The 24,705-nt window shown below is 38.4% G+C and overlaps 1 protein-coding gene across 1 annotated transcript in view; it reads right to left on the bottom strand.

Moving 5' to 3' along the window:
• Positions 1-24,705, bottom strand: part of GAD2 (glutamate decarboxylase 2) — a gene marked incomplete at both ends in the record, with an annotated part of 54,544 nt that overhangs the window by 17,346 nt on the left and 12,493 nt on the right. The window contains 5 exons of the mRNA XM_083376190.1: positions 2,511-2,565; positions 4,297-4,376; positions 6,312-6,427; positions 7,799-7,911; positions 10,183-10,273. Of these exons, the coding sequence (XP_083232316.1) occupies positions 2,511-2,565; positions 4,297-4,376; positions 6,312-6,427; positions 7,799-7,911; positions 10,183-10,273 (455 nt within the window). The remainder of the gene's footprint in view (positions 1-2,510; positions 2,566-4,296; positions 4,377-6,311; positions 6,428-7,798; positions 7,912-10,182; positions 10,274-24,705) is intronic.

The following is a 24,705-nucleotide window of genomic DNA, read 5'->3' as shown; positions in this document are numbered from 1 at the left end:
GATTACACAATACTTACTATTACAGTTACTTTATTTGCCATGTGATTGCTGTTTCTAACAGTAGGAGGCAGCAAACTGCCAAAACAATAGAAATGATTCAGTATTGTTTACCTAAACAACCTAACAGGATACATAACATAGCTTTCGAAGTGCAATCTTAAACTCTCAGAGCAGAAAGAACCTAATTAAATGTCTTCAACTTCCTTACATTTCATCTAAACACTGTCAAGGGACCTTTACAGTAACTCAGCTCTTACTGTGTGGACATACAATAATGTTTTGCTGAAATGGCTACATAACACTCGAATTTTATCAGACTAATAGGATGTATTGTTTTCCACAATTGGGAGAGATAATATTTTTAGGAAAGCAATTGGCTAATAAAATGCTATCGACGAGGTGTTACCTTTGCAAATTTACCAGAGATTGAGCGATGCTTGCTTGGTTGCATGAAACCTCCTTTTAAAAAAGGATGAAAGGAAATTCAGTAAAATTCATGTAGGTTTGGATGTGATCAGGCAAAAAAAAATGCAGATTTTAAAATGCAGACTAGGGACAAGGTATGGCTAGTTCTGTAATCAGTGAAGAATACTGGGGTGCCAGGGGAGACCCAAATTCCAAATCAAGAGCAACACACTGGTGAAATGGGCACAGCCCCTACATTTTCTGCATTGCATGAGAAAAGCACATCTTCTTTCCCCTGTCCTTATCACTTTCTACAGAGGGATGGCTGAGAGCATCCTGTCATAGAGCACCACAGTCCAGTTTGGAAGCATCACTGCTTCAGGCAGGAAGGCAGTGAAGAGAGTGTTGAGGATGGCTGAAAAGATGATTGGCAGTTCCCTCACTTCCATCCAGGACATAGCACATAAGTGTTGCTTGAGCAGGGTCCGCAAGATTGTCTGGGACACTACACATCCTCTTCATGACCTGTTTTCCTTGTTACCTTCTGGGAGGAGGCTCCGTGGTATCCGAAGCAGAACATCCAGATTCAGTCACAGTTTTGTTCCTTACAGTATTAACCTTGTGAACTCTAAAGCTTCCTCTTTCTGCTATGTATTCAACATGGACAGTGATTAATATTTATAGATACTGAGTTCGTGGCTTCAATGACCAGACGAGGCGAGTGAGTTCAGCAAAGATCATTGTTTATTGCTTCCAGGAACTGAACTGAGAAACAGGGCTGCGAATGCAGCAATTTATACCCTGGCCTCTATGCGGCAGCCAATAGGTTTAAAGCAACCTATTGCCACCCTAGAGGCAGCCAATGGCGGTGCTGGAGATGGGTTGTCTGAGGAGCTGGGAGCCATTAGCCTGCTTCCCTGCTTAAACAACCTACCAGCAATTAACCCACTTGATGTTCCCTTAACAAGACAAAGCCCAATACATTACACATAAGTTGTATATAGTATGTTTAAATGTGTGTTATATGTGGGTATACTATGAGAGAAAGCAACTAAATTTCATTTTTAATGATTGTGCCCACAGTAAAAATGATAATAAAGGTTATCTATCTATCTATCTATCTATCTATCTATCTATCTATCTATCTATCCATCCATCCATCATCTATCTATCTATCTATCTATCTATCTATCTATCTATCTATCTATCTATCTATCTATCTATCTATCTATGGAAAAAAGAGCTTATGGTTTCTCTCTCTCTCTCTCTCTCTCTCTCTCTCTCTCTCTCTCTCTCTCTCTCTCTCTCTCTCTCTCTTCTCTCTCTCTCTCTCCCCCACCCCCTCTCTCTGTGAGTGAGTGAAAATGTCAAAAAAGGCAGCCACAATCATGTGATTGATATCGCACTCTCTTTTACATGCATTGTGACACACCAAATTTTGATTGCATAGTTGTGGCTGTGGTCTTGACATTTTTTGACACAAAACAAACAAACACACACACACACGGATGGACGGATGGACAGACTGGACTTTCTCCCTTTTTTTCCTTCAATTTCATTCCATTCACTCTAGCTTCATAATTTCTTGAGAAGAACTGAAATGTTTGCACATTATTCTGGAACATTGAGAACTGTCTAATAAAAGTAGTTCCTTAATGTGAATTTTGAAGGTAATTTGTGTTTTTTTTCTTTGTTTTTACCTAACTTGGGAAAAATCCAAAGCCAGCAATAAGATTGTACACAAGAGGAAGAGGATTTTAGAAGTGAGATTTCATTCTCTGAGGGAATATCACATACCAGCAACCATTTTTCCCCTTTCAGATAATTTCTTCTCTTTCTCAAAATTTTACAGAGTTGGACTTTTAAAACTTGACTAAGTATCGATATGCACATTTTTAATTTATTATTTTTACTTAGCCCTGGACAGAGCCTTGTTTTAAAGCAAAACTAATCCAGAGAATCAGAGCTATTATCCTTAAATGGCCTTGATGGGACTTTTAATCCAGCATATTGGTGAATACTGAAAGCATGATAGCATGAAAAATGTTATATAGCTAAAATATCTTAATGGCATTAAATAGAAACTTTAGATAGAATTAACTTGCCTTTTGCTTTGCCTCAACAATTCGTCTTTCAAGATCAGATGGAATCATTTTTCCCCTGGAATAAAGAATTTCAGTATGATGGATATGGATATAATCAAACTAACCACAAAGTGTTTTCGAGTGTCTTATCCAAGATAAGATTCTATTTATGAAAAACTGTCTTTTGCTGCTTATAAACTGTCAGAAGCATTAGCTTATCTGTCAGGTTATAAAGCAACAAAATTTATACAACACAGTAAACCTAATTACAGAATAAAATAATTTCCCAACAATTCATGCAATATGCTGAGGAATAGTCTAAGCTGGCTCATTTGCATAACCTATGATACCATACAAAAATTAACCCAGTTTAACTGCATGCAAACTTTGCATATTGTACAAATGCACACATTAAGTTTTACCTGATATAATTATAAACTCTTGTTTTTTGGGAGGTTGTTCTCTAATCTTACCAGTTGTCTTGAGTGGGTGATATCAAAGAGTCAAATCAAATTTATGAAATGATTCATTTTTCCATTGTTAATTTACCTTTTAAATTCTTTGTCAAGCACGTGTGTCTAAAAGGTACTTGATAAACCCTGGCAATCTGATGAAGCATGCTATGCAGCTTCCAAGGACTGTACCACTCTAGGGTGCATAAATGGAATTTTCAGCATAAGGAACATTTTTAATGAACTCTTTTGTTAGCTACATTTCTGCAGAAACCCACTATGTGTAACATGAGTCTTCCTTTACCAGAGGCCTGGGAATTTGAGGCTCCTGTGTAGTATCTTAGCTGTTTTTAGCCCTGCACTGTTCTGAACAGAGAGTTCTGGCATTATTTCTGGGATATGTTGGAACTGCTCTCCCATCTTAGGAGTTACAACTCTAAGTGCTCCTATCACCACTTTTTTTTTTTTTTTACAAAAATCATATTTAAAATAACTAGTAGAGAAGAAAAAAACATTTGGAGTCCTTGCTGTTCTTCTTCATTGACTGCTTCTTTGTATGTTTTCCTTACTATATTTTTACTGTTGTAAAAAGTTATCTGGGCATGTTATAAACAACACAATATAAACAATAAATATTATCAAGCCTGAATCAGAGTTAAATTATTTGAATTGAGACAGTCAGACTAAAAGATTCAAAGAAATGGTATCAAAACCATCTCCTTTGCACCACGAAATCTCTCTCTGGGAAGTCTTTCCATAATTGAGGTGCTACTATCAGAAAAAACCCCTTCTCCCTAGTAAGAATAAGTGACCTGTTTATTTGCCCCGTGCACTGAAAACAATTCCCTGAAGACTTGGTAGGTGCAAAGAGGAGACAAGGGTTTTTTTGGTATTCAGGCTTTAACAATTACAGAAACCCATGAAGATAAGTCTTGAGCAGACACTGTAGGAAATAGAATTAGCAACAATTCCTACCTTAGACCGCTCTCAGTGGCCATAAAAAGTGCAACACGATATTAGATCAAAGACAGGAAACTGCCATTTTACAATGAAAAGTAAATATGATAAGCGGCTAAATATTTCTAAACCAACTTTCTGGGCACATATTCATCCCAATGGAGCTTATTAAAAAGAAAAGAAAATCTGCAGTATTCAAAAACAGATTGCTTCCTATTAAAATGTATCTATTGCATCCATAAATAAAATTGATAAAGGGAAATTGCCAACATCTTGAAAAAGGATAAACTGAGGTTTTGGCAATAGCACATATGAATGCTGAAAATTTATGAAATCTTTCTGGATAAATTGGGTTGATTTGGGTGCTGACCTTTCATTAAATTAGACGTTCTGCTTACCTTTCATCACATCTGATCAAAATCACACTGTCAGTACCAATTCCTAAGGCAGCTGCCCCTTTCTTCACTGAAAAATGACTCTGAAAAAGTATATTGATTATTTTGTAGATGGAAGCAATGCACCAATATATTTCTCCTGTGAAATAATGCTCTTGCATTTGTCTTCTTTGCAAACTAGTGAAAAATTTGGAGTAATTCTTTAAGGGTTTGTAAAAAAAAACGTGAAATCCAGTTTCACCTTAGAAATTGACAATGCATTATGATAAAGGCTTTCATCAGAAGTGTTGTCCTGAGCCTATAAAGCAAGTCTAATCAAGTAATGATATTATAAATGAATTTGCAGAAGACACAGTAAGTACAGCAGTTGTTGATACACAAACCTTTGGGCAGTGGGTAAGTTGAATCCTATTGTTTTTCTTTTCTATACAATTCTCCCCATCCATATTTATATTTATCTGAAACAATCCTATTGGGAGAAATTGGGGAAACTCATATTTGGCCTTGAAAAGTTTGAGAAAGTATGTGATGTGTGCTCAAATTCCTGAAAATGGAGGCGCTTATAATTAAGAAGACTGACACATCCTCTATTTCCTCTGACTGACATGTAATGTATTCTGAATGCAACTTTTTCTTGCAGACCTACTGTAGCCCCACAGTCAAACATCTTAACAATCAATGGCTGGTTTTTTTAATAGCCTTGAGTCACAATTTAAAATTTCTGCATCTCTTCTTTTCATTGTTATTTTATCATTATATTTTACAGTTTGTATCACAGTTTTCATGTATTTCCCGACCCAAAAACATACAGCCAACATTTACGTGCCTGATTAGGAACTAGGGATTGTAATGATGGGTTTTAGGGATTGCACGTGGTTCTGAATGCAGGGTGCCAGCCCCCTAATCTAAATGTGGAAGAAATTTAAATCCCAGAGCTCAGAATCTCTTCAAGAGTGAGAGAGGTGACATATAAATTGAGTGATTGATTGATTGATTGAACGAACGAACGAATGAATGAATGAATCAATCAATCAATTTATCTCCTTTGTGAATAAATCAGAGGACCTTGAGTGACTATGTCTTGATCTGTTAGTCCCATAACTGTAGCTTCATTCAAACAATATTTTAATTAGATTAAAAAATAGAATTGGTTGGTCCGATAACTATATCCAAACAAATAAATTATATAAATGGCTTACTAGATTATCTGATTCTCCTAAAATGCTGACCAGCAAACTCTTCAACTCTAATATTACCATGTTGTTCAAACCTAAACACTAAGTCACCTAGCACAATTTTTAAAGAAAATTATTGACTTGATATAAAACAAAGAGTTTTGAATTCTAAGTATTTATATCAATTCCATTGTTACAATTGTCCTCATGCTGGATTCCACAGGAATGATATTCAATTGATCTAATCAGCATTAGACATCTCGGAGCCTTATGAAGCCCTTAAACCACCTTTCTCAAGATCCTCTCTGATCACCATTGTTGAAAACTGATGGTATGGAAAGAGAATCATACTGAAACCATAATCTAAGTTATACAATAAATTTTAAAAATAGTTTAAAAATCCTGAAACTCCACCATCTGCAGAGCACAAGAAACTGCTCCAGAAAATTCTAGGCTGGCCACTTCATATCATAATTTCATATGCTGTAGGTTCCAGCAACTCAATAATAAACAAAAAATTAGTGCAACTCCTGAGCATCAAAACTTTGCCAAGTGCTCATTTAAAGGCAGGATTAATTTCAAATTAACATTCATCCATAAATGCTGCTGTATAATGCATTTCAAAAAGAAGGAGTCATTGGTGCTAATATGGGATCCCCTGTGTGTAAAACTATTGTTTTACACACAGGGGATCCCATATTAGCACCAATGACTCCTTCTTTTTGAAATGCATTATACAGCAGCATTTATGCATCCAAAAGAAGAATATATTTTTTAGAAAGAAAGCAACTATATATTAGCCAAAGGTAAGGTAAACATAAAGGATGGCAGAGGAACACCTACATGTTCTGAGGTGAAGGCAACCAGCCTTGGAATAGCTGCCATTCCTTTCTCTTTGACTTCTGGGAACATCTTGAAACGTGCAATCAACATAGCATACATGTTAGATATGGCACCACCTGGAGAACACAGTAACAAACTGTTACTTTTTTTATTCACAGTTCACATACAAACTACACTTGTTGTAAGAACCTTTTTCAAACTAGACATTTCCTCAGGGCTTAATCCAAATACAGGTACCATAAATTCTCACACATTCAGTTTATAACCTGCTATTCATTTGCTGAATTTTGAAGGCAGATAATGCAAGGAAATAGAAAATAAAACAGAAGACAAAAGCAATAAAAATAATATATATAGCGCATTTTACTTTCGACTCTTGTTTGATTTCATTTGCTCAATGATCCTTTCACTATTAAAAAGGTAGATAATCTAAACTTCTTAGGAAGAATTTGGAATTTGCTATTTTTTATTTTCCTATCGCCTTCCCTTAAAATTTCTTAGATTTGATACCTTAGCTCGAAATTGAAAGAATAGAGAGTCTTACCTAGGACAACTTATTGTCCTACTTCTAGAATGTACATTCTGTGTCTCTATTCTTCACTGATCAAAGAGTTTTTTCAATATAATCTCAATAAAGGACATTCTGTTTCAATAGCCAGAGTTTGTTTAGGCAGAGAAGACTGCAGAAAACATTTCTTTTCCTGAACTGGACTGTAATAACCCCCAATTTGCACAGTGATTATTCAGACACAGATATGTGTTTGCACAGTTTGATAATTCTATTGTGTGTTTAAATATTTGCAGTGCAAAATAGGTTCCATCTTTTTAGCTACCATTTTGCACTGTGTTATATCTGACTCTAGCAAGTAGATTTGGGTTCTGCTTTAAAAAAATAGAATGAATTTTGCTTTCTTTACTACATAATTATTTTAAAGAGATTTCTGTTAATTGAATATCTAATCCAACAGTCTTGTTTAAATTAGATTCATGCATTGAGATAAGACATTAAGTAATAGTTTGTAGTAAATCATAATTGGCTTACATTACTTGTTAAGTAAAAAAAAAGTCATATCATGGCCTGGTGTAACTGTAATAGCTTTGATGAGTTGCTTACATCATTAAGGAAACTAAATAGTGTATGCCTATTTAAATTCCCTAAATGAGAACAACATTAGCTGTTCTAATATCCATATAGCACTCTTATCCTAATATTTACTAGGTCTACAACAGCCTGACCTCATTATTAAATACTATAATTTCTTATTTATTTCATACAAATTAGTGAATATTATGTACTACAGAACTAAGGAGAGGTATTTCACTTGATTGCATCTTCTCAAACTGTCATTTGATTCTCTATAAAGCAGCACAATTTGCTTGAATGAACTTAGAGCAAAGGTTCATTTGAACATGCTGCTTATCATATTAGGTTGCCTTCAAAGGTATTGTATATCCTAATCATGAAAGTACAAAGAAACATCACTTACCAGGTGAAAAGATTCCATCACCAGCACCTCCTGGCCAACCAATTATTTCTCTCATTTTTCTTAATGTGACGTATTCCAATAGTACAAACACAGGAGCAATTTCATAGGTGAACCTAGAACATAGCAACGTCTGCATCTTATTGACTAAGTAAAAGTACTGGTGGAATAACCCACTTCATAGAGCATAGAATATAGAATAATACAGTTGGAAGGAACCTCGAAGGACTTCTCGTCCAACCCCCAGCTCAAGAGGGAGACCTTTATAACTTTGGGTTAGATTTGTTGCTTGATTATCTTTTTCCAAGATCATCCCAGGTATTGATGTCAAGCTGATTGGTCTGTAATTTCCTGGATGTGGTTATTTTTCTCTCATTTTTTGAAGTTGGGAACCACATCAGCTCTTTTCCATTCCTCAGGTAGTTCCACAGTGCTCCAAGAATTTTAAAAATATAGTTCTGAAATCACATCTGCCAGTTCCTTCAGAACTCTGGGGTATAGTCCTTCAGGACCTAGTGAATTGAATCCATCTAAAACTGACAGGTGTTTTCTTACCTTATTTTTGCATGTTTTAATTTGCATTCCTATCCTGTCATTTACAGTTCCGTTTTTAGTCAGTTGAGTGTGTTTTCTTTTTGCACAAAGACAGATGTAAAGTATAAACTAAGTAGTTCTGTTTTCTCTCTATTGCCCATTATTTCTTTGCCATCTTTGCCCATTAATGGACCAATTATATTTTTGACTTTTTTCTTGTTTTTTTATATGTTGAAACTTTTTAAAATAATTTTTTACATTAGTTGCAAGTCTTACTTCGTTCAAAGCCTTAGTTTTCCTAAATTTATCTTTGCAGATTTGGGCTATTTGTTGGTATTCTGCCTTAGTTATATCCCTCTTTCCATTTTTTGTACTTATCCTTTTTCCCCTTTCAGATTTTCATCTGTGGGATCCTTCCAAAGCTCTTTCTGAGTTTGTTAAGATTAGCTCTTTTAAGGTCTAAGAAACTGGTTTGATTGTGTTCTGTTGCTTGTGCCTTTTTTATATTGACTTCTAATATGGCATGTTCAATCTCTCATAAAGTTCCTGCAATTTCAACCCCCTCTATCATTTCTTCTCTGTTGGTAAGAATCAGATCAACTATAGCTGTCCCTCTAATTGCTTCCTCTACCGTTTGGGTGACAAAGTTGTCAGCTAGGTGGATCAGGAATCTCTTTGATCTCTCATTTGTTGCAGAGCTTGCCTCCCAGTTGATGTCAGAGTAGTTAAAGTCCCCCATTTCTACTCTACACATTGGTTAACTGATTAGCAAAAAAATTATTTATTTCTTCTGCTTGATTGGGTGGACTGTAGTATATACCTATGGCAATGTCATACTTTTTTCCTTTTATGTTGACCCATATGCATTCTAGAACTTCCTGCCTAGATCATTAAAACAGTTTCTGATTCCTTCCAGATATGCCTGAGACTACAGCTCCCAAACGCCACTGGCAAAACAAAAGAAGAGAATTTAACACATCACTGTCTATGGAAATTCTCAATCATCCAGGCATTGGTTGTCCCAGGTCAAGGTGCTTTTCCAAAAGGCAAATGGCCTTTCTTGTCTTTTTTCCTTGAAAATGTTTTGCTTCTCATCCAAGAAGCTTTTTCAGAACTGAAACTTTTTATTCTATCTTTTCTGGAGGGGGGTACAAATTGCTGTTTTTCCCATTTGCCTCCCTTAGTTTTAACAATGTCATACCTGCTCTTCATATTTTTTACTAACAAATTATTTTCTGTTTATCTGTTTGGTTATGCAAATCACACTGTTTCTATAGAACCATTTTTCAAGCCATATATGTTAAATGCTACGTTCTCTCCCTCTTTCTTTTCTTCTTTCTTAAAAAAAGGCATGCAAACTATAAATGCATTGTCTATCTGCTGACATTGGTGCAACCTCTTGCGTACTATAAAATAAATGTATTAATAACTATGAATGTGAAATTTTATTTGATTAATTATTGTTCATTAATTATGAATGCAAATATGTTTGTTGGGTTTTGTTCCTTATAACTAGTGAAATGAATGCAAGTTTTATTAAGTCATTTGGAAATCAATAAACAAAAAATAACTACTCTCAAAAAGTGAAAACTTTTATATATCCTGCTATGTGAGCATTACCCTTGAATTAAAATAATCTTTGGACCAGCTCTCATCTATGAAGACTTTATTTTCATGCATGTAAAAATGGACAAACTCTGGCAATGAGGATTTTTTTTTACTGTTGCTAATTTAAAGAAACAAATATTTTGCATAGATATTAAGATAGTATACTTTATTTCTGAAAACAATCCAAATTAATTTCTGACTTAATGATGCTTAAAAGGATCTTATTAGTCAATTTACATACTTACATATTAGTGTTAGCTGTAGAAGTTAGCCAATCTGCAGCTAATCCAACCATATCCAATCCAGTTGAAAGCTGATTGAAATATCTGGGATGCCCTGCAAAACATCTGAATAAGCTACATTGAAAGATACAAACTTTTATTATATTTCTATCACATTCATATTTCCTGCTGTCCATTTTAGCCCTTAAATCCCAATTTTGTTGAGTTTATATGGAATTTATATGGCAAACAGCTTCAGTGAAAACCCATTATGTTTAGCTTTAAGCATTGAGGATGAAGGTTCTATACAGAGAGACTTTTTTTATTAGCTTTACCATTGCCCAAAATGCCTTGCTCTCTTAAAGGGACTAGATGGATCCTTTCCATTTCAGAAAAAAGAAACAGATTGAAATTGATAGTTGAATTATATTTCAATATAGTTATACAAAGAGCATCTTATATCAATCCAAAATAATTTCTTTAAAAAAATCTTTATTTTCTCAAACTAGGTAAGAACAAAAAGGAAAAGATAACTATGTAAACAGAGTTAACATAGTAAAATAACACTAATATTTTTTGTCTTTCCTTCCTCACCTTCAAAAGGAGACAGAAGGGGGAGGAGCGGAGAGGAGAGGAGATGGAGAGGAGAGGGCACAGGAAGGGAGGGGAGGGGAGGAGAGGAGAGGAGAAGAGAAGAGAAGAGAAGAGAAGAGAAGAGAAGAGAAGAGAAGAGAAGAGAAGAGAAGAGAAGAGAAGAGAAGAGAATGTAGGTAGGGAGATGGGCAGGAAAATGTTCCTGAACATTTATCTAATAAACAAAACAACTTCATAAAATTTGAACAAATTGCTCAAATTGTTCTCTGCCCCTTTGTCGGAACAAACATCACCATCTGAATGCTGATAGACCATATATAACAGCTATTCATTCCTACAAATTAGCATAAAAAGGTTGTCTTTATATAATCACAACATTTGGCCATCCTACGTGCACTGTACTTGCTATTCTAATAAACTCCAAATACTGTAGACAGAGCCATCAATACATAAACATTCTTAATGGGCAGCAAATTATTTTATAACAAGCCTAAGTCACAAAACAGGATGAATATACATCTGATAAATATATTCGGAAGAAAGAGACTGCCTCCCATCAATTCTAACTCTATCCTCCACAAATCATCTCTCACAACCTTTCATTAGTTTTTTTGAAAGGATCATCTCTAAGATGTTTCCCTGTAGATCATTTTCAGATATCAGAAATAAATCTTACATGGGTCTCTGTGTTTTTTAATAAAATAAGACAGTAAAACAGAAATGTGTAAATAAAATCTTGCCAATCTTATTAAGGGAAGAACAGGACTGAATTTGACATCACAAATCTATTTCTCCTTGTACGTTTTGACCCAGGAAAATTCTAGAAAATATGATGACTTTCTGCTTATTAGCAGAGTAATTTTAAATAATGTGCTAAGCATTCCAAAAACTAATGGTCTTAATTCATATTTAGATTTGAGTAACTAATTGATTGGGACCTTTATCTCTCACTTATTTTTTCCCTGCTTAATTAAAAATACTCTTGTAAACCAGCTGTCACCAGCTTAGTGTCTTCCAGATATGTTACACACTTCCAAAATATTTAGCCAGCAAAGTTGAAAGGAATTCTGGGAATGGAAATCCACCATAGCTGGAAGACTTCAGTTAGGAAAATATGCTCAAATTCCCGCTGCTAAAAAAGGGTAAATATGTGAATTATTTGGATTTCTTTCTAGCCCTTTCCTATAACAGTTTAACACATGTATGTTACTTCAGGTAGATCTCACGAACAGCAGATTTGGAATTCTGCCCTCTAGGATTCTTTGCACAATAGTTAATCTAGATCTGGAAAAATAAAAAAATATTTCAACTGCATTCACAGGACATGCAATTGCAAGCAAATTACAACTAGCTTAATTTGCTTAGCAAGTAGAGTGATGAACGGCTCAGAAACTATAAGGGCTAGATTCATCCAATGCTCAAACTCATGACATCATGTGACATCATGAGACGTATCGGGACTGTTTCGCCATTGCCAGCAATGGGGTGGGTGTGGCTTCAAGATGACGTGTCTGGCCCATGGGCTGGCAGTTTGACACCCCTGCCACAGGCACTTGCATATCCTTAGGTTGCAATTTCTAGTAGCTAGATAACTTCTAGATATCAACAAAAAGGGAGTGTTCAGATCTCTATTTTCAATTCAGGGCCACCTGGATTTTAATGCCCAGATAAAATAGAGTAGCTCTATTCTAAACCACAAAACAGATATACTACATATTAGCACATTCCAGAAAAACAGCCTTCTACAAACACTGTTTTTTAAAAGTACATTTAAAGAAAAACTGAAATAAATATTATTTTAATGGCAATTCCCCTTTACCTTTAAAATGAATTCAACTTCCATAGGAAGAAATCTTTATTTTTCCTGTTACCAATTACTGCTATATTTCAGAATCAGAAGCACCAGCTTCTGAGTGGTTACTCATGATTAATCATAACCCATATGATAAACAACTAATGGTGATAAGAGACAAGTAAGAGGAGATAATGGAATGAAATAGGTGAAGATATGAATTCTTCCCAGACAGCTGAAGACTATATTACTTCTTCCTGGACAGACCGTAACAACAATAAATCATCAAATTTCCTGTTAATTGTGATTTTTAAAGAAATCTGATGGAAATTATCTTCATTGATGTGTCAAAATGATACATGAGAAAAGTCCTATAGATTGATTAGTTCATTTATATGGTTTATTCCACTGGCTTATATGTTCTAAACAGTTTGGAGATGTTTAGTTAATTCTTTGGGGCTATTCCTTCATACATAAATAAAAGTTTCCTGAAGTTGCTAGAACAGTTAAAATGCATACACACGTGCTTAACCACACAACACTTGTTTATTTAGTCCTGTCTCAGATTCAGGACCAGCACAAGAAAAGATTAACAGCTGCTTCACCAGCATTTGATTTTGAAATCAAGCCCTAGACAGCTCCTCTTTAAGATATATAACATCTCTATCTGCAAGGGAAGCAGGAGGTACCGCAGGGCTATTAAAAATGGCATACAGAAACTGAAAAGAAAATTATCTCCCTTGAGCAGTCTTACATCAATCACATGCATATCATAAAGACTTCGGCACTGAAAGGGGTTTTGCTGTCATCCACAGAGTGACACACAAAAGCTGAACAGTGAGGTTGTGTGGGTGAAACTAAAGGAAGGGAGGAAGGTTGAAGGAGGCAGCAAAACCAATTACTCTCTTAGATATGGAATCAGAGCACAACCTTCTGTTAATTTAGCTTAAAATTATGGTGACTGTAATGTATTGGGTTTTAGTCTTACTAAAGAGTAACACGTGGGGTTTGAATACTGGAAGGTTGTTTAAGCAGGGAAGCTGGTTAATGGCTCCCAGCTCCTCAGACAACCCGTCTCCAGTGCTGCCATTGGTTGCCTCTAGGGCGGCAATAGGTTGCTTTAAACCTATTGGCTGCCACCTAGAGGCTAGGGTATAAATAGCTGCATTCGCAGCCCTGTTTCCCAGTTCAGTTCCTGCAACCAAATAAAGAATGATTCTTGCTGAACTCACTCGCCACATCTTGTCAATCAAGCAACGAACCCAGTATATAACACTGGCGACGAGGGTGGGATCCTGCTTCTCCAACAGAGCTGAGAGTCACTAGGGGAGAGGCCGAATATGCCTGGCAGGAAAAGCAATTGCCCCCCCTGCGGTCGGCCTAACACAGCCATGCTAGCGACCACACGCCCAGAGGACCGGTCCCTGGGCAAAGGAGGAGCAGGACGCAAAGACATTGAGCCCCAGCCACGAAGATCAGCAGAAATGGCAAAGGTTGGAAAGCTGGAAGAATTTGATATAGCTCACCCGGAAAGATGGTCTTCATATCTATCCAGGGTCGAAAACTATATACGCACGAAAACTATATACGCACGAATCAAGTCACCAAGGAGGGCCTAAAGGCTGCTACGCTCCTGTGTGTGTGTGGTTACAGCAAAAACTCTTCGCCAAAGAGACTCTGTCATTCCCAGACGTGCTGAAAGAGATCATGGCGGACGAAGCCACGGCGGGGCTGTATGACTCATGTGGCCCACCAAAACAGCACAGCAGAAGGAAGCCATCCACCATGAGGATGCCGAACATGCAGAAGACCCCGAAGACAACACAGAAGTTGACAAGCTACAAAAACACAATGACCAACAGCATCACAGCGACAAGCAACAAGGGGCGACTTACAAGGCAGATCCCTTCCTTAGGTGCCCAGGGTGTGGCAGCTGCCACCAACGCATGGACTGTAGGTTCTGTACAGCCACATGCCAGGCCTGCGGGAAGACCGGTCATATCACGTCCGTCTGCAGAGGTTGCCAGAGGGACTGGCAATTGAATCGCCAGTCAGACATTCTGATTAGGAGAGGTACCGGAGCCCCAGGACAGTATAGCGTAGGGTTTTGCTCCAGCCACAGAAGCATTTGCCACACAGGAGCTCACCAAACTATTAAGCCAAAGTTTAGACTTCAGGTGGAACTGCAAGGGGTCCCTTGCAAGATGGAGCTGGACATAGGCTCAGCCTTATCCATTATTTCACTTGAGACATTTTATTTCGTCTGCAATCGCAGTAAGAGATGGGCCAAGCTGAGGCCATCTGACATTACACTGACCGACTTCCAGAATGCCAGAGTTGCAGTCAAGGGTGAGGCCACACTGGCCATCAAATTTAAGGGGTTTTCTGGGCACCTGGATGTTGTCATAGTAGGGGGTCAGCGAACGAGCCTGATCGGGCTCGACTGGTTTGATGCACTAGGCATCCAAGTAACCGGAATCAACCGGATGCAAATCGTGAGTCTAGAGACAGTATGCGAGGAATTCACAGATGTGTTTGACTCAGGTCTGGGGATGTACAAGGGCCCGCCAATAACATTTAAACTAGATCCTACTGTAGTGCCGGTCAGGATTGAACCTTGTAGAGTGCCATTTGCTCTTAAACACAACATAGACACTGAATTAGATAAACTCATAGAACAGGGAGTACTTCAGCCCATAGATGGGGGTGAATGGGACACCTCAATCGTCATGCCACTAAAAGCCAACGGGGAGGTCAGAATCTGTGCTGATTACAAATGCACAATTAATCGTGCACTCAAACAGCATGCGTACCCTGTACCAGTAGTAAGCCACATCCTGGCATCCTTGCAAGGTGGTACAATTTTTGCAAAATTAGATTTGGCTCAGGCCTACCAACAGCTTCCTGTAGACGAGGCCACAGCTGTGGCACAGACAATTGTAATCCACAGGGGGGGCGTTTAAAGTAAAACACCTGCAATTTGGGGTCAGTGTAGCCCCTGGCATTTTTCAAGGCATCATGGAGCGAATGCTCAAGGGCATTCTGGGGGTTTGCCCCTATTTCAATGATGTGCTCATCACCAGTGTGTCCACTGAGATGCTGGCAAGGAGGCTCAGTGCCGTCCTTCAAAGGCTGCGTGAAGCAGGCCTCAAGCTTAAAAAAAAAAGTGTAGTATTGGAGTCCCTTCAACTGAATTCTTGGGTTTCCGTATCAATGCCAACGGCACCCACCCTGCTTAGTCAAAAGTGAAAGCCATTCAGATAGCACCCAGCCCCAAAACGAAGGGAGAGCTTCAGGCATTCCTAGGCCTCCTAAAGTTTTACCATGCGTTCCTTCCTAACAAGGCCGCAGTGGCAGAGCCATTACACCGGCTCTTGGACAAAAATACTGCGTGGAAGTGGACTAGTGTTCACGAAAGAAGCTTTCAGGAATTGAAGGCTCTACTATCCATCAGTTCAATGATCACTCACTTCAAGGAATCAATGCCGGTATGCCTTGCGTGTGATGCGTCCCCATACTGGGTGGGGGCTGTCCTAAGTCACTTGGAGAGACATGGGACTCAAGTCCCAATTGCTTTTTATTCCAGGACACTGTCCTCCACAGAATGTAATTACGTACAAATTGATAAGGAGCATTGGCCATAGTAGCTGGAGTAAAAAAATTCCACGACTATTTATACAGCAGGGACTTCACGGTCTTCACAGACTATAAACCGCTATTGGGGTTATTCACTACAGACAGACAGACACCCCACATCTTATCCCCTAGAACAGACATGTCAAACACAAGGCCCGGGGGCCGGATTCGGCCCGCGAAGTGGTTTCATGTGGCCCGTGAAGCTATCCTGGAAACAGTGAGGGAACGGCCCCCACTGCCTTGGCCCTGGCCCAGAGACCCTCCTTCTGCCAGAGACCCTCAGATCTGTCCCACTCCTGCCCAGGCCCCCATAGGCACCCTTGATGCGAACGATGTAGAGCTGGCCACGCCCACCCAGTAGGCCATATGCACTCTAGCCACGCCCACCCAGTAGGCCACACCCACCCTGGCCACACCCACCCGGCCCCCTGAGGGCAACTGCAGTGCTGATGTGGCCCTCAATGAAATTGAGTTTGACACCCCTGCCCTAGAATGTTATGATGGTCCATTTTATTTATTTATTTATTTATTTATTTATTTATTTATTTATTTATTTATTTATTTATTTATTTATTTAATTTGTATTCCGCCCTTCTCCCGAAGGACTCAGGGCAGTGAACAGGGCAATACATATTAAAAAACAAGATATTTTTAAATCGGCTTACCGTTTTAAGCTAATTCACAAACCTGGCAAGGATATGAGCCATGCAGATGGCCTGAGCAGGCCTCCACTGCCTCAAATCGAGCCAGATCCAGCCCCAGTGGCCCACGTTTTGTCCATTCAGGACTTGCCGGAGTTTCTCCTCCACGCGGGGGACATAGGCGCAGAAACGGCAGCAGACAAGACTCTAAGCAGAGTGCTATCTTGGGTCTACACAGGGGGCTAGAGAAAAGCCTGGGTCCTGAGTTCCAGAGCTACTTCACAAGGAGACATGAGCTCTCAGCTCATAAGGGCTGTATTCTTTGGGGGAACGGAGTTATTGTTCCCACCTCATTAAGGGACAGGGTATTGCAATCACTTCATGAAGGTCATCCGGGTATTGTTCACATGAAAGCTTTGGCACAAAGCTATTTATGGTGGCCAGGATTAAATAAAGCCATTGAAGCTCAAGTACATGGGTGTTACACGTGTCAGCTGTCTAGGGCTGAAATGCCACATGCTCCTTTGCATAGATGGGAGGAGACACACGCCCCCTGGTTGAGGATTCATATAGACTTCGCTGGGATCTTTCAGGGACAGTTATTTCTTATAGTGGTCGACAGCCACTCTAAATGGCTGGAAATTATACCAATCACAAATATGACTACTGCTAAGACCATCCTGGTGCTGAGGAAACTCTTTGCAACACATGGACTACCGGATGTCGTAGTGTCCAATAATGGGGCCCAATTTACTGCGGCAGAATTTCAGGCTTTCCTGAAGGCAAATCTCATTAGGCATGCAACATTGGCTCCATTTCATCCATCTAGTAATGGGCAAGCCAAATGAATGGTGCGCACCATGAAAGAATCACTGAAGCACATAGTGACTGGGGACTGGCACCACAGACTGGCCAACTTTTTGCTCTGCCAACATTCCACACCGTGCACGGCAACAGGCAAAAGCCCAGCAGAGCTGCACTGGGGGAGATGACTAATCATGAAACTGGACAGGTTGCACCCAGACTGGGTGGCAGCAGAGGCCTCTCGCCCAAGACCCCCGAGGGAGTTGCAAGTGGGTGATGGGGTGTGGACCTGGAACTATGGGCATGGGAACTTGTGGGTGCCAGGGAAAATCACCAAAACCTCAGGCCCTCTCTCATACGAAGTGGGCCTAGAGGGAGGGTGAGTCGTTCATCACCATATCGATCAGCTTAAGAAACATTTTCCAGAATGGCCACAAATTGAGGACTTCGTTCCAGGTCCCATCCATGGACCTCAAACCGGCAGACAGGCCGATCAATCCATATGCTCTGAGGTCCCAAGCAGTCAGAGCAATGGGGAGGTGGTCGTAGAGGGGCAAAGCCCGGGAGTGCAACATGGGGCCCCTGACAGAGAAAGTCAACCAGAACACTACAGCCGCTGTGCTAACTCTGTGGAAGGAGTAGATTCTGGGGTGGGCCAACCTGGAATGGCCAGCCAGAGAATTCCGAGTCAGCCAGACTTGCTTGAACTTATGAACCCTGGTCTACCCAGCCCGGCGGGCAAGCTGGTAGACCGAGGAGCGCCTGGTTCTCCCAGGCATTCCATGAGAGTTTGCAACCCTCCTGCGTATTTACAAGATTTTGTTCCAAAATAACTGAGCTATAATGTTGTGTCATTGAATTGCTACTAGCCAGGAAAGTCTCTATATTAGCAAACGAAAAAGGTGTACTTTGCATACTTCTTTTGTATCTCTGTAAAACTTGCAATTGCTGTAAACATCCCTTTTGTTATTATAATGTTTGTACATTCTAGTGGGGAGAGGTGTAATGTATTGGGTTTTTGTCTTACTAAAGAGTATCATGTGGGGTTAATTGCTGGAAGGTTGTTTAACAAGGGAAGCTGGCTAACGGCTCCCAGCTCCTCAGACAACCCATCTCCAGCGCTGCCATTGGCTGTCTCTAGGGCAGCAATAGGTTGCTTTAAACCTATTGGCCGCCACCTAGAGGCTAGGGTATAAATAGCTGCATTCGCAGCCCTATTTCCCAGTTCAGTTCCTACAACCAAATAAAGAATGATTCTTGCTAAACTCACTCGCTTCATCTCGTCAATCAAGCAACGAACCCAGTATATAACAGTGACTGTTTTGGAAAAGCAAAGTGTAAGGTTTAACCTAAATTCCCCTAAATCCCCCCTAAATTCCCACATGAAGTACTAATACCACTTTACAATGCCTTGGTAAGGCCACACCTGGAATACTGCATCCAGTTTTGGTCACCACGATGTAAAAAAGATGTCGAGACTCTAGAAAGAGTACAGAGAAGAGCAACAAAGATGATTGGGGGACTGGAGGCTAAAACATATAGGGAACGGTTGCTGGAATTGGGTATGTGTAGTTTAATGAAGAGAAGGGTGAGGGGTGACATGATAGCAGTGTTCCAATATCTCAGGGGCTGCCACAAAGAAGAGGGAATCAAGCTATTCTCCAAAGCACCTGAAAGCAGGACAAGAAGCAACGGATGGAAACTAGTCAAGGAGAGAAGCAACCTAGAACTAAGGAGAAACTTCCTGACAGTTAGAACAATTAACCAGTGGAACAACCTGCCTCCAGAAGTGGTGAATGCTCCAACACTGGAAGTTTTTAAGAAGAGACTGGCCAGCCATTTGTCTGAAATGGTATAGGGTTTCTTGCCTGAGCAGGGAGTTGGACTAGATGACCTCCAAGGTCCCTTCCAACTACTTCTTCTTCTTCTTCTTCTTCTTCTTCTTCTTCTTCTTCTTCTTCTTCTTCTTCTTCTTCTTCTTCTTCTTCTTCTTCTTCTTATTATTATTATTATTATTATTATTATTATTATTATCATTATCATTATCATTATCATTATCATCATTATCATTATCATTATTATTATTTAACACTGTTATTTTAGCTCGTGTTTGTCCCAGGATGGCACTGTGCCATCTCTACAGAATGATGCAATGAGTAAAATAAAGTGGGAGAGAAATTAGGCCAAGGACTGTCAGTAGGTTAATATAGGTAGTCCTCAGTTACAATGACTGTTCATTGTTTAATGACTGTCTAGAGTTACAACAGCACTGGAAAAAAGTGACCCATGACCAGTTCTCACATTTATGACTGTTGCAGAACCTCCAAAGTCAAATGAAGATCAAATTTCAGATGCTTGGCAACTGCTGTATATTTACAATTGTTGCAGCATCCCGGACCCCTGGCATTGTAATTTGCAACCTATCTAAGGAGCTTCTGACAAGCAAAGCAAAAAGGTCATCAAATGGGATATGATTCACTTAACAACTGCCTTGGTTAGCAACAGACATTTTAGCTTCAGTATCTATATAGCTAAAGGGAATGTAAATCTGACCCACATGCATTTTTGGTTTACATTTTCAATCTTCACATATAGCGTTTTTTTCAAACCTGGCTGCTGTAGAAGGCATAGCAAAGCCAAATTCAATCTACATAGATTTCACCTGGGATATAAATTATTAATTCCAAATTCCTAATATAATCCCCTATGGCGGTGTTTCCATCACCTACATTAGGATTTGGATTTAATAAATTTGCAGTCCTATAAGCTAATTTTGCTACACTTAGCCACTGCTTGCCTTAATTGATTATTTATTGATTTATTGCTACAAAAATGGCAATTGAGATTCAATGCATCTGGAAAGCACCAGAATAGGAAAAACTGAATTAAAACACATGGCATGTGCACCTGCAGTTTTAACAAATTACATTCATAACATTTTATTTGATGTATTCATATTTATATTATACACCAAAAATAGTGTTCAGAGTGCACTGATCTTGAAACATTTCTAGCAAACTTATATATGTGGATTAACTCAATCATGATGTTTTGCTTAAAGAGATCTTCTACACTGACAAAAAAAGGAAAATAAATAATATTTTACAGGAGAGATTTCCATATGAACACGATTCCATCTAGATTCATTTCAGTGTTTTACAGGGAACAGTATTTTGTCAAATAAAAAATTAGGCACAAGTGGATTGTTGAGCCCTACTTAATCTCAGGTGACTTCTCGACTTAGAACAATCTCACTTCCTTCTAGCACTGATGCTGTTACCTAGTTTGGTAATGAAATGAACCACAAAGCTCAGAGAATAACAAGGATCCACAGTTCAAATCTGAGCTATTCCCAGAGCTATTCTCTTCTGTCAGTTAGACTTATTGAGTGGCTCATCCTTAGTGTGTCCTTTGCAATGTAAGAGCGTATTTTGCTCCCAAGTGTGTCATGCTACTTTAATATTGTCCCTAGTGAATCCTCTCCCATCTCCACATCTCCCTAACCAGTAGTCTATATGCCATAATAACAGCAGGACAATAAAATGGGTTTTTAGGCAGGAAATGGCAGGCAGTTTTAATAAATAAATTTAGTAAATGACTGAAGACTGACATCAGTACTAATCAGCATTCTAGATGGTCAAGGCCAGGAAAACTGTCCAAGAAGATGCTACCACATCAAGTCCAGATTTTTGCTATGGAGAGAGACTCACAATTCCCAACTAATTTATAGGCTCCTGATTACCCACACCTATTTATTTATCTATTTATCTATTTATTTATTTATCTATCTATCTATCTATCTATCTATCTATCTATCTATCTATCTATCTATCTATCATCTATCTATCTATCTATCTATCTATCTATCTATCTATCTATCTATCTATCTATCAATCACAGCAATGTGATATACTTGCCATCTCATGGCTGTGATTCTTTGTATGTTCTAGATGACAAAACGATATAGGTGCAAACTAAATATATTATGTTAAGATGGCCACAAGCTGTAGAGCAGTTTATCCCAACATGATGCCGTGAAGATGTGATGGAGGTATATCTTCTATAATTTGTTGACTATCTTAGTTAAGGATTCTGAGAACTGCATTCAACTGAATTCATAAACTTCTAGATAAGGCATCAGATTTCCTTTAATGTAATTGGTGATTAGACTGTGGACAATTACAAGTAATAAATTAGTAGTGCTTTGAAGTTTTTGAATTAGATGCTTCCAATTTTCATTGCTCCTTTTCCATCATTTGTCATTTGTAATAGATTTTCAGCGCAACCCAAAGAAAATGTTTACTGTCTGTATTTATGTATTATTTACAAATAATTCACTTATTTGCAAGAGGAAGGAATATAAAAATATTTAATATACAAATAAGATAATATTTAATTAAAAATCAATGCAATGGAATTCCAAAAAGTAGTAGAATTACATTTATGAGATTATCCATTTTATGATGATTTCTTTTTGGTGGGTGAAGACTGATGCATTTATCTGTTAAATTTCATTCTGTTATTTTTAACCTATTTCTCTATTCCATCAAGATGGTTTTGAACTTGATTCTGTCTTTTAAAGTTATTAACTGTTCCACCCCATTTTGAGTCATCCGCAAAGTTGGTAAGCGTTCTGTTCATCTCTTCATCAAAATTAGCTGTACTTAATCATCATTATTTGTTGATTTACTCATTAAATTTCTAGGCTATTCCATTCCAGGATATCTCTGGGTGGTTTCACAATGAAAAAAACAGATAAATATGATGTCATATAAAAAACAATTGTCAAGACAGCATAAATCTAAAACATCCTATCACCCAATTTACAATGGTCCAAGCACACACTGGCTGAAAATCAGGTGAGGATTCAGGTTTGTAAGAAGGCAGGTAGAGTGCAGACAATCCATTCCATATTCTATTACCTTATTAACAGAGAAGTCTAAGGGTATTTTATCAAATGCCTTGTGGAAGTCAAGAGATATTATGTCCACAGCATTCCTACAATCTTCTGGGAAGGATACTGATTGAAAAAATGAAATGAGATTGGTCTGACACGATTTCTTGACAAATCCTTGCTGACATCTAATCATCACTGCATTATTTTCAAGATAATTACAGATGAGGCAGTTTATCATTTGCTCTAAAGATAGGCATCTGGCTCTAAAAGGTCTGTAATTCTCTGCATCTTCCTTTCTCTCCTGAAGATCGGAATAATAGCTGTGATGTTCCAGCACTCCATCCTTTTTCTGGTTATGTTTCTGCCAAACCTAAGCTAAAATGTGCTCCTAAAACTAGCTCTCTTGAATTGCTTAGTAAAACAGAAAAAAGGCTCAGTCAAAATATAGGCTAACTCTCCCTTCATTGCTACCTTTTAACAATTTTCTATCTTTATGAAGCAGCTGCTAGATTTTCTTTTCCTTCTGTTTTGAGTACATCTGAAGAAGTTGAATCATTTTGTGGTTTTTAAAATCTTTTTTCAATTTGAATCTGCACTTTCACTATGAATCCTGGCTATCTGCTCATATTCTTCCTCAGTGTAGTGCATCTCTTTCCAGCAATAGGTGTCCTATTTTATTTTTAGATGCTCATGAAGCTTTTTCTGTGATTACAGTACATTGTTTTTCCCCCACTGTTTTATTTGCTAGAATTGAATGTGTGCCATTATGAACACGTATAATAATTTCACTTATCTTTGTCATTTAGCTTCCTTCACCATGAAATCCATCTTATTATTATTTTGAGTCATTAACATCGGCTTTCTTTAAATTGGAGGTATCTATTTGAATGCAGTCAGCTTGAATTTCTTTTATGATCAGGAATTTCTGAATATTATGGCCACTTTCCCTCTACATTGCCACTATTTTCTCAACAAAGTCTTCCCTATTAGCTGATTCTCTTGTGCGTGTCACCACCTTTCAAAGAAAAAACTTGGCAGCAAGATAAGTCAAGAGTCACCTGACAGTGAGATGGACGGCATATAAATGTAATAAATAAATGAATAAAATAACCCAGGAATTTTTGCTAGGACCATGCTGGACTCCATTTGCCCTAATGCTTACTATTTCGTGCCTTAATTTCTTCCAGATTAAATGGTGAGCAATCATGCAGTATATCAGCAATGGAACTGTTTTTATTCCTTCCTCCATTTATTTTAACACAAATATTCTCAACTATACTATCAATTTCATTTCCTTATATTTCGGTACAGCTGTAGATAGTTTTAACATACAGTATGAGAACAGAAGGGACGTGATGGCTCAGTGGGTTAGGACACTGAGCTTGTCAATCAGATGGTCGGCAGTTTAGAGGGTTGAATCCCGAGTGCCGCAGAACAGACTGAGCACCTGTTACTCGTCCCAGCTTCTGCCAACCTAGCAGTTCGAAAGCACGTAAAAATGCAAGTAGAAAAATAGGGACCACCACGGTGGGAAAGTAACAGCATTCCATGCACCTTTGGCGTCTATTCATGCTGGCCACATGACCACAGAGATGTCCTCGGACAAGTGCTGGCTCTTCGGCTTTGAAACGGAGATGAGCACCGGCCCCTAGAGTCGGAAACAACTAGCATGTATGTGGGGGGGAACCTTTACCTTTACCTTTATGAGAACAGAACCTTTATTTCTATTGCTTTCTTTTTTTTGAGCAAGATGTATCTCTATAATGAGACTTAGTCTGCTAGATTTCATTTATATCTATTAAAACATATTTACCTCTTACAATAATTCACATTTATCTCCCATATTGATATAGAAAAATGCAGGCTATGAACTTTATGAGAAATATTCTTCCTGGCTTTCATTGCCTGGTTTAATAAGTCCTTGTATAGTTAACTTCACTTGTTTCTGCACTGCACAAGATGTTAAATTCTTATTTTTCTGCTTTAACTTTGACTTTCCTTAGGATTCAGTCTGATACAGTTAGGCATGCTTCAGTCAATAACATTTCTCAAGTCTTGGCAGACTCATCCCCAAGATGGCTGCTGAATGGTAAGCGAATTTTTTTCTCTTGCCAAAATCTGCCAATTTTGCTGCTAATTTGCTAATGCTGAGCACTTAGGAATGACACAAGTTGGTTTTTGAA

The sequence above is a fragment of the Vipera ursinii genome (genome assembly GCF_947247035.1).
Source record: "Vipera ursinii genome assembly, chromosome: Z".
In the NCBI taxonomy this organism is placed as follows: domain Eukaryota; kingdom Metazoa; phylum Chordata; class Lepidosauria; order Squamata; family Viperidae; genus Vipera; species Vipera ursinii.
This window is presented reverse-complemented; position numbering and strand designations above follow the sequence as displayed.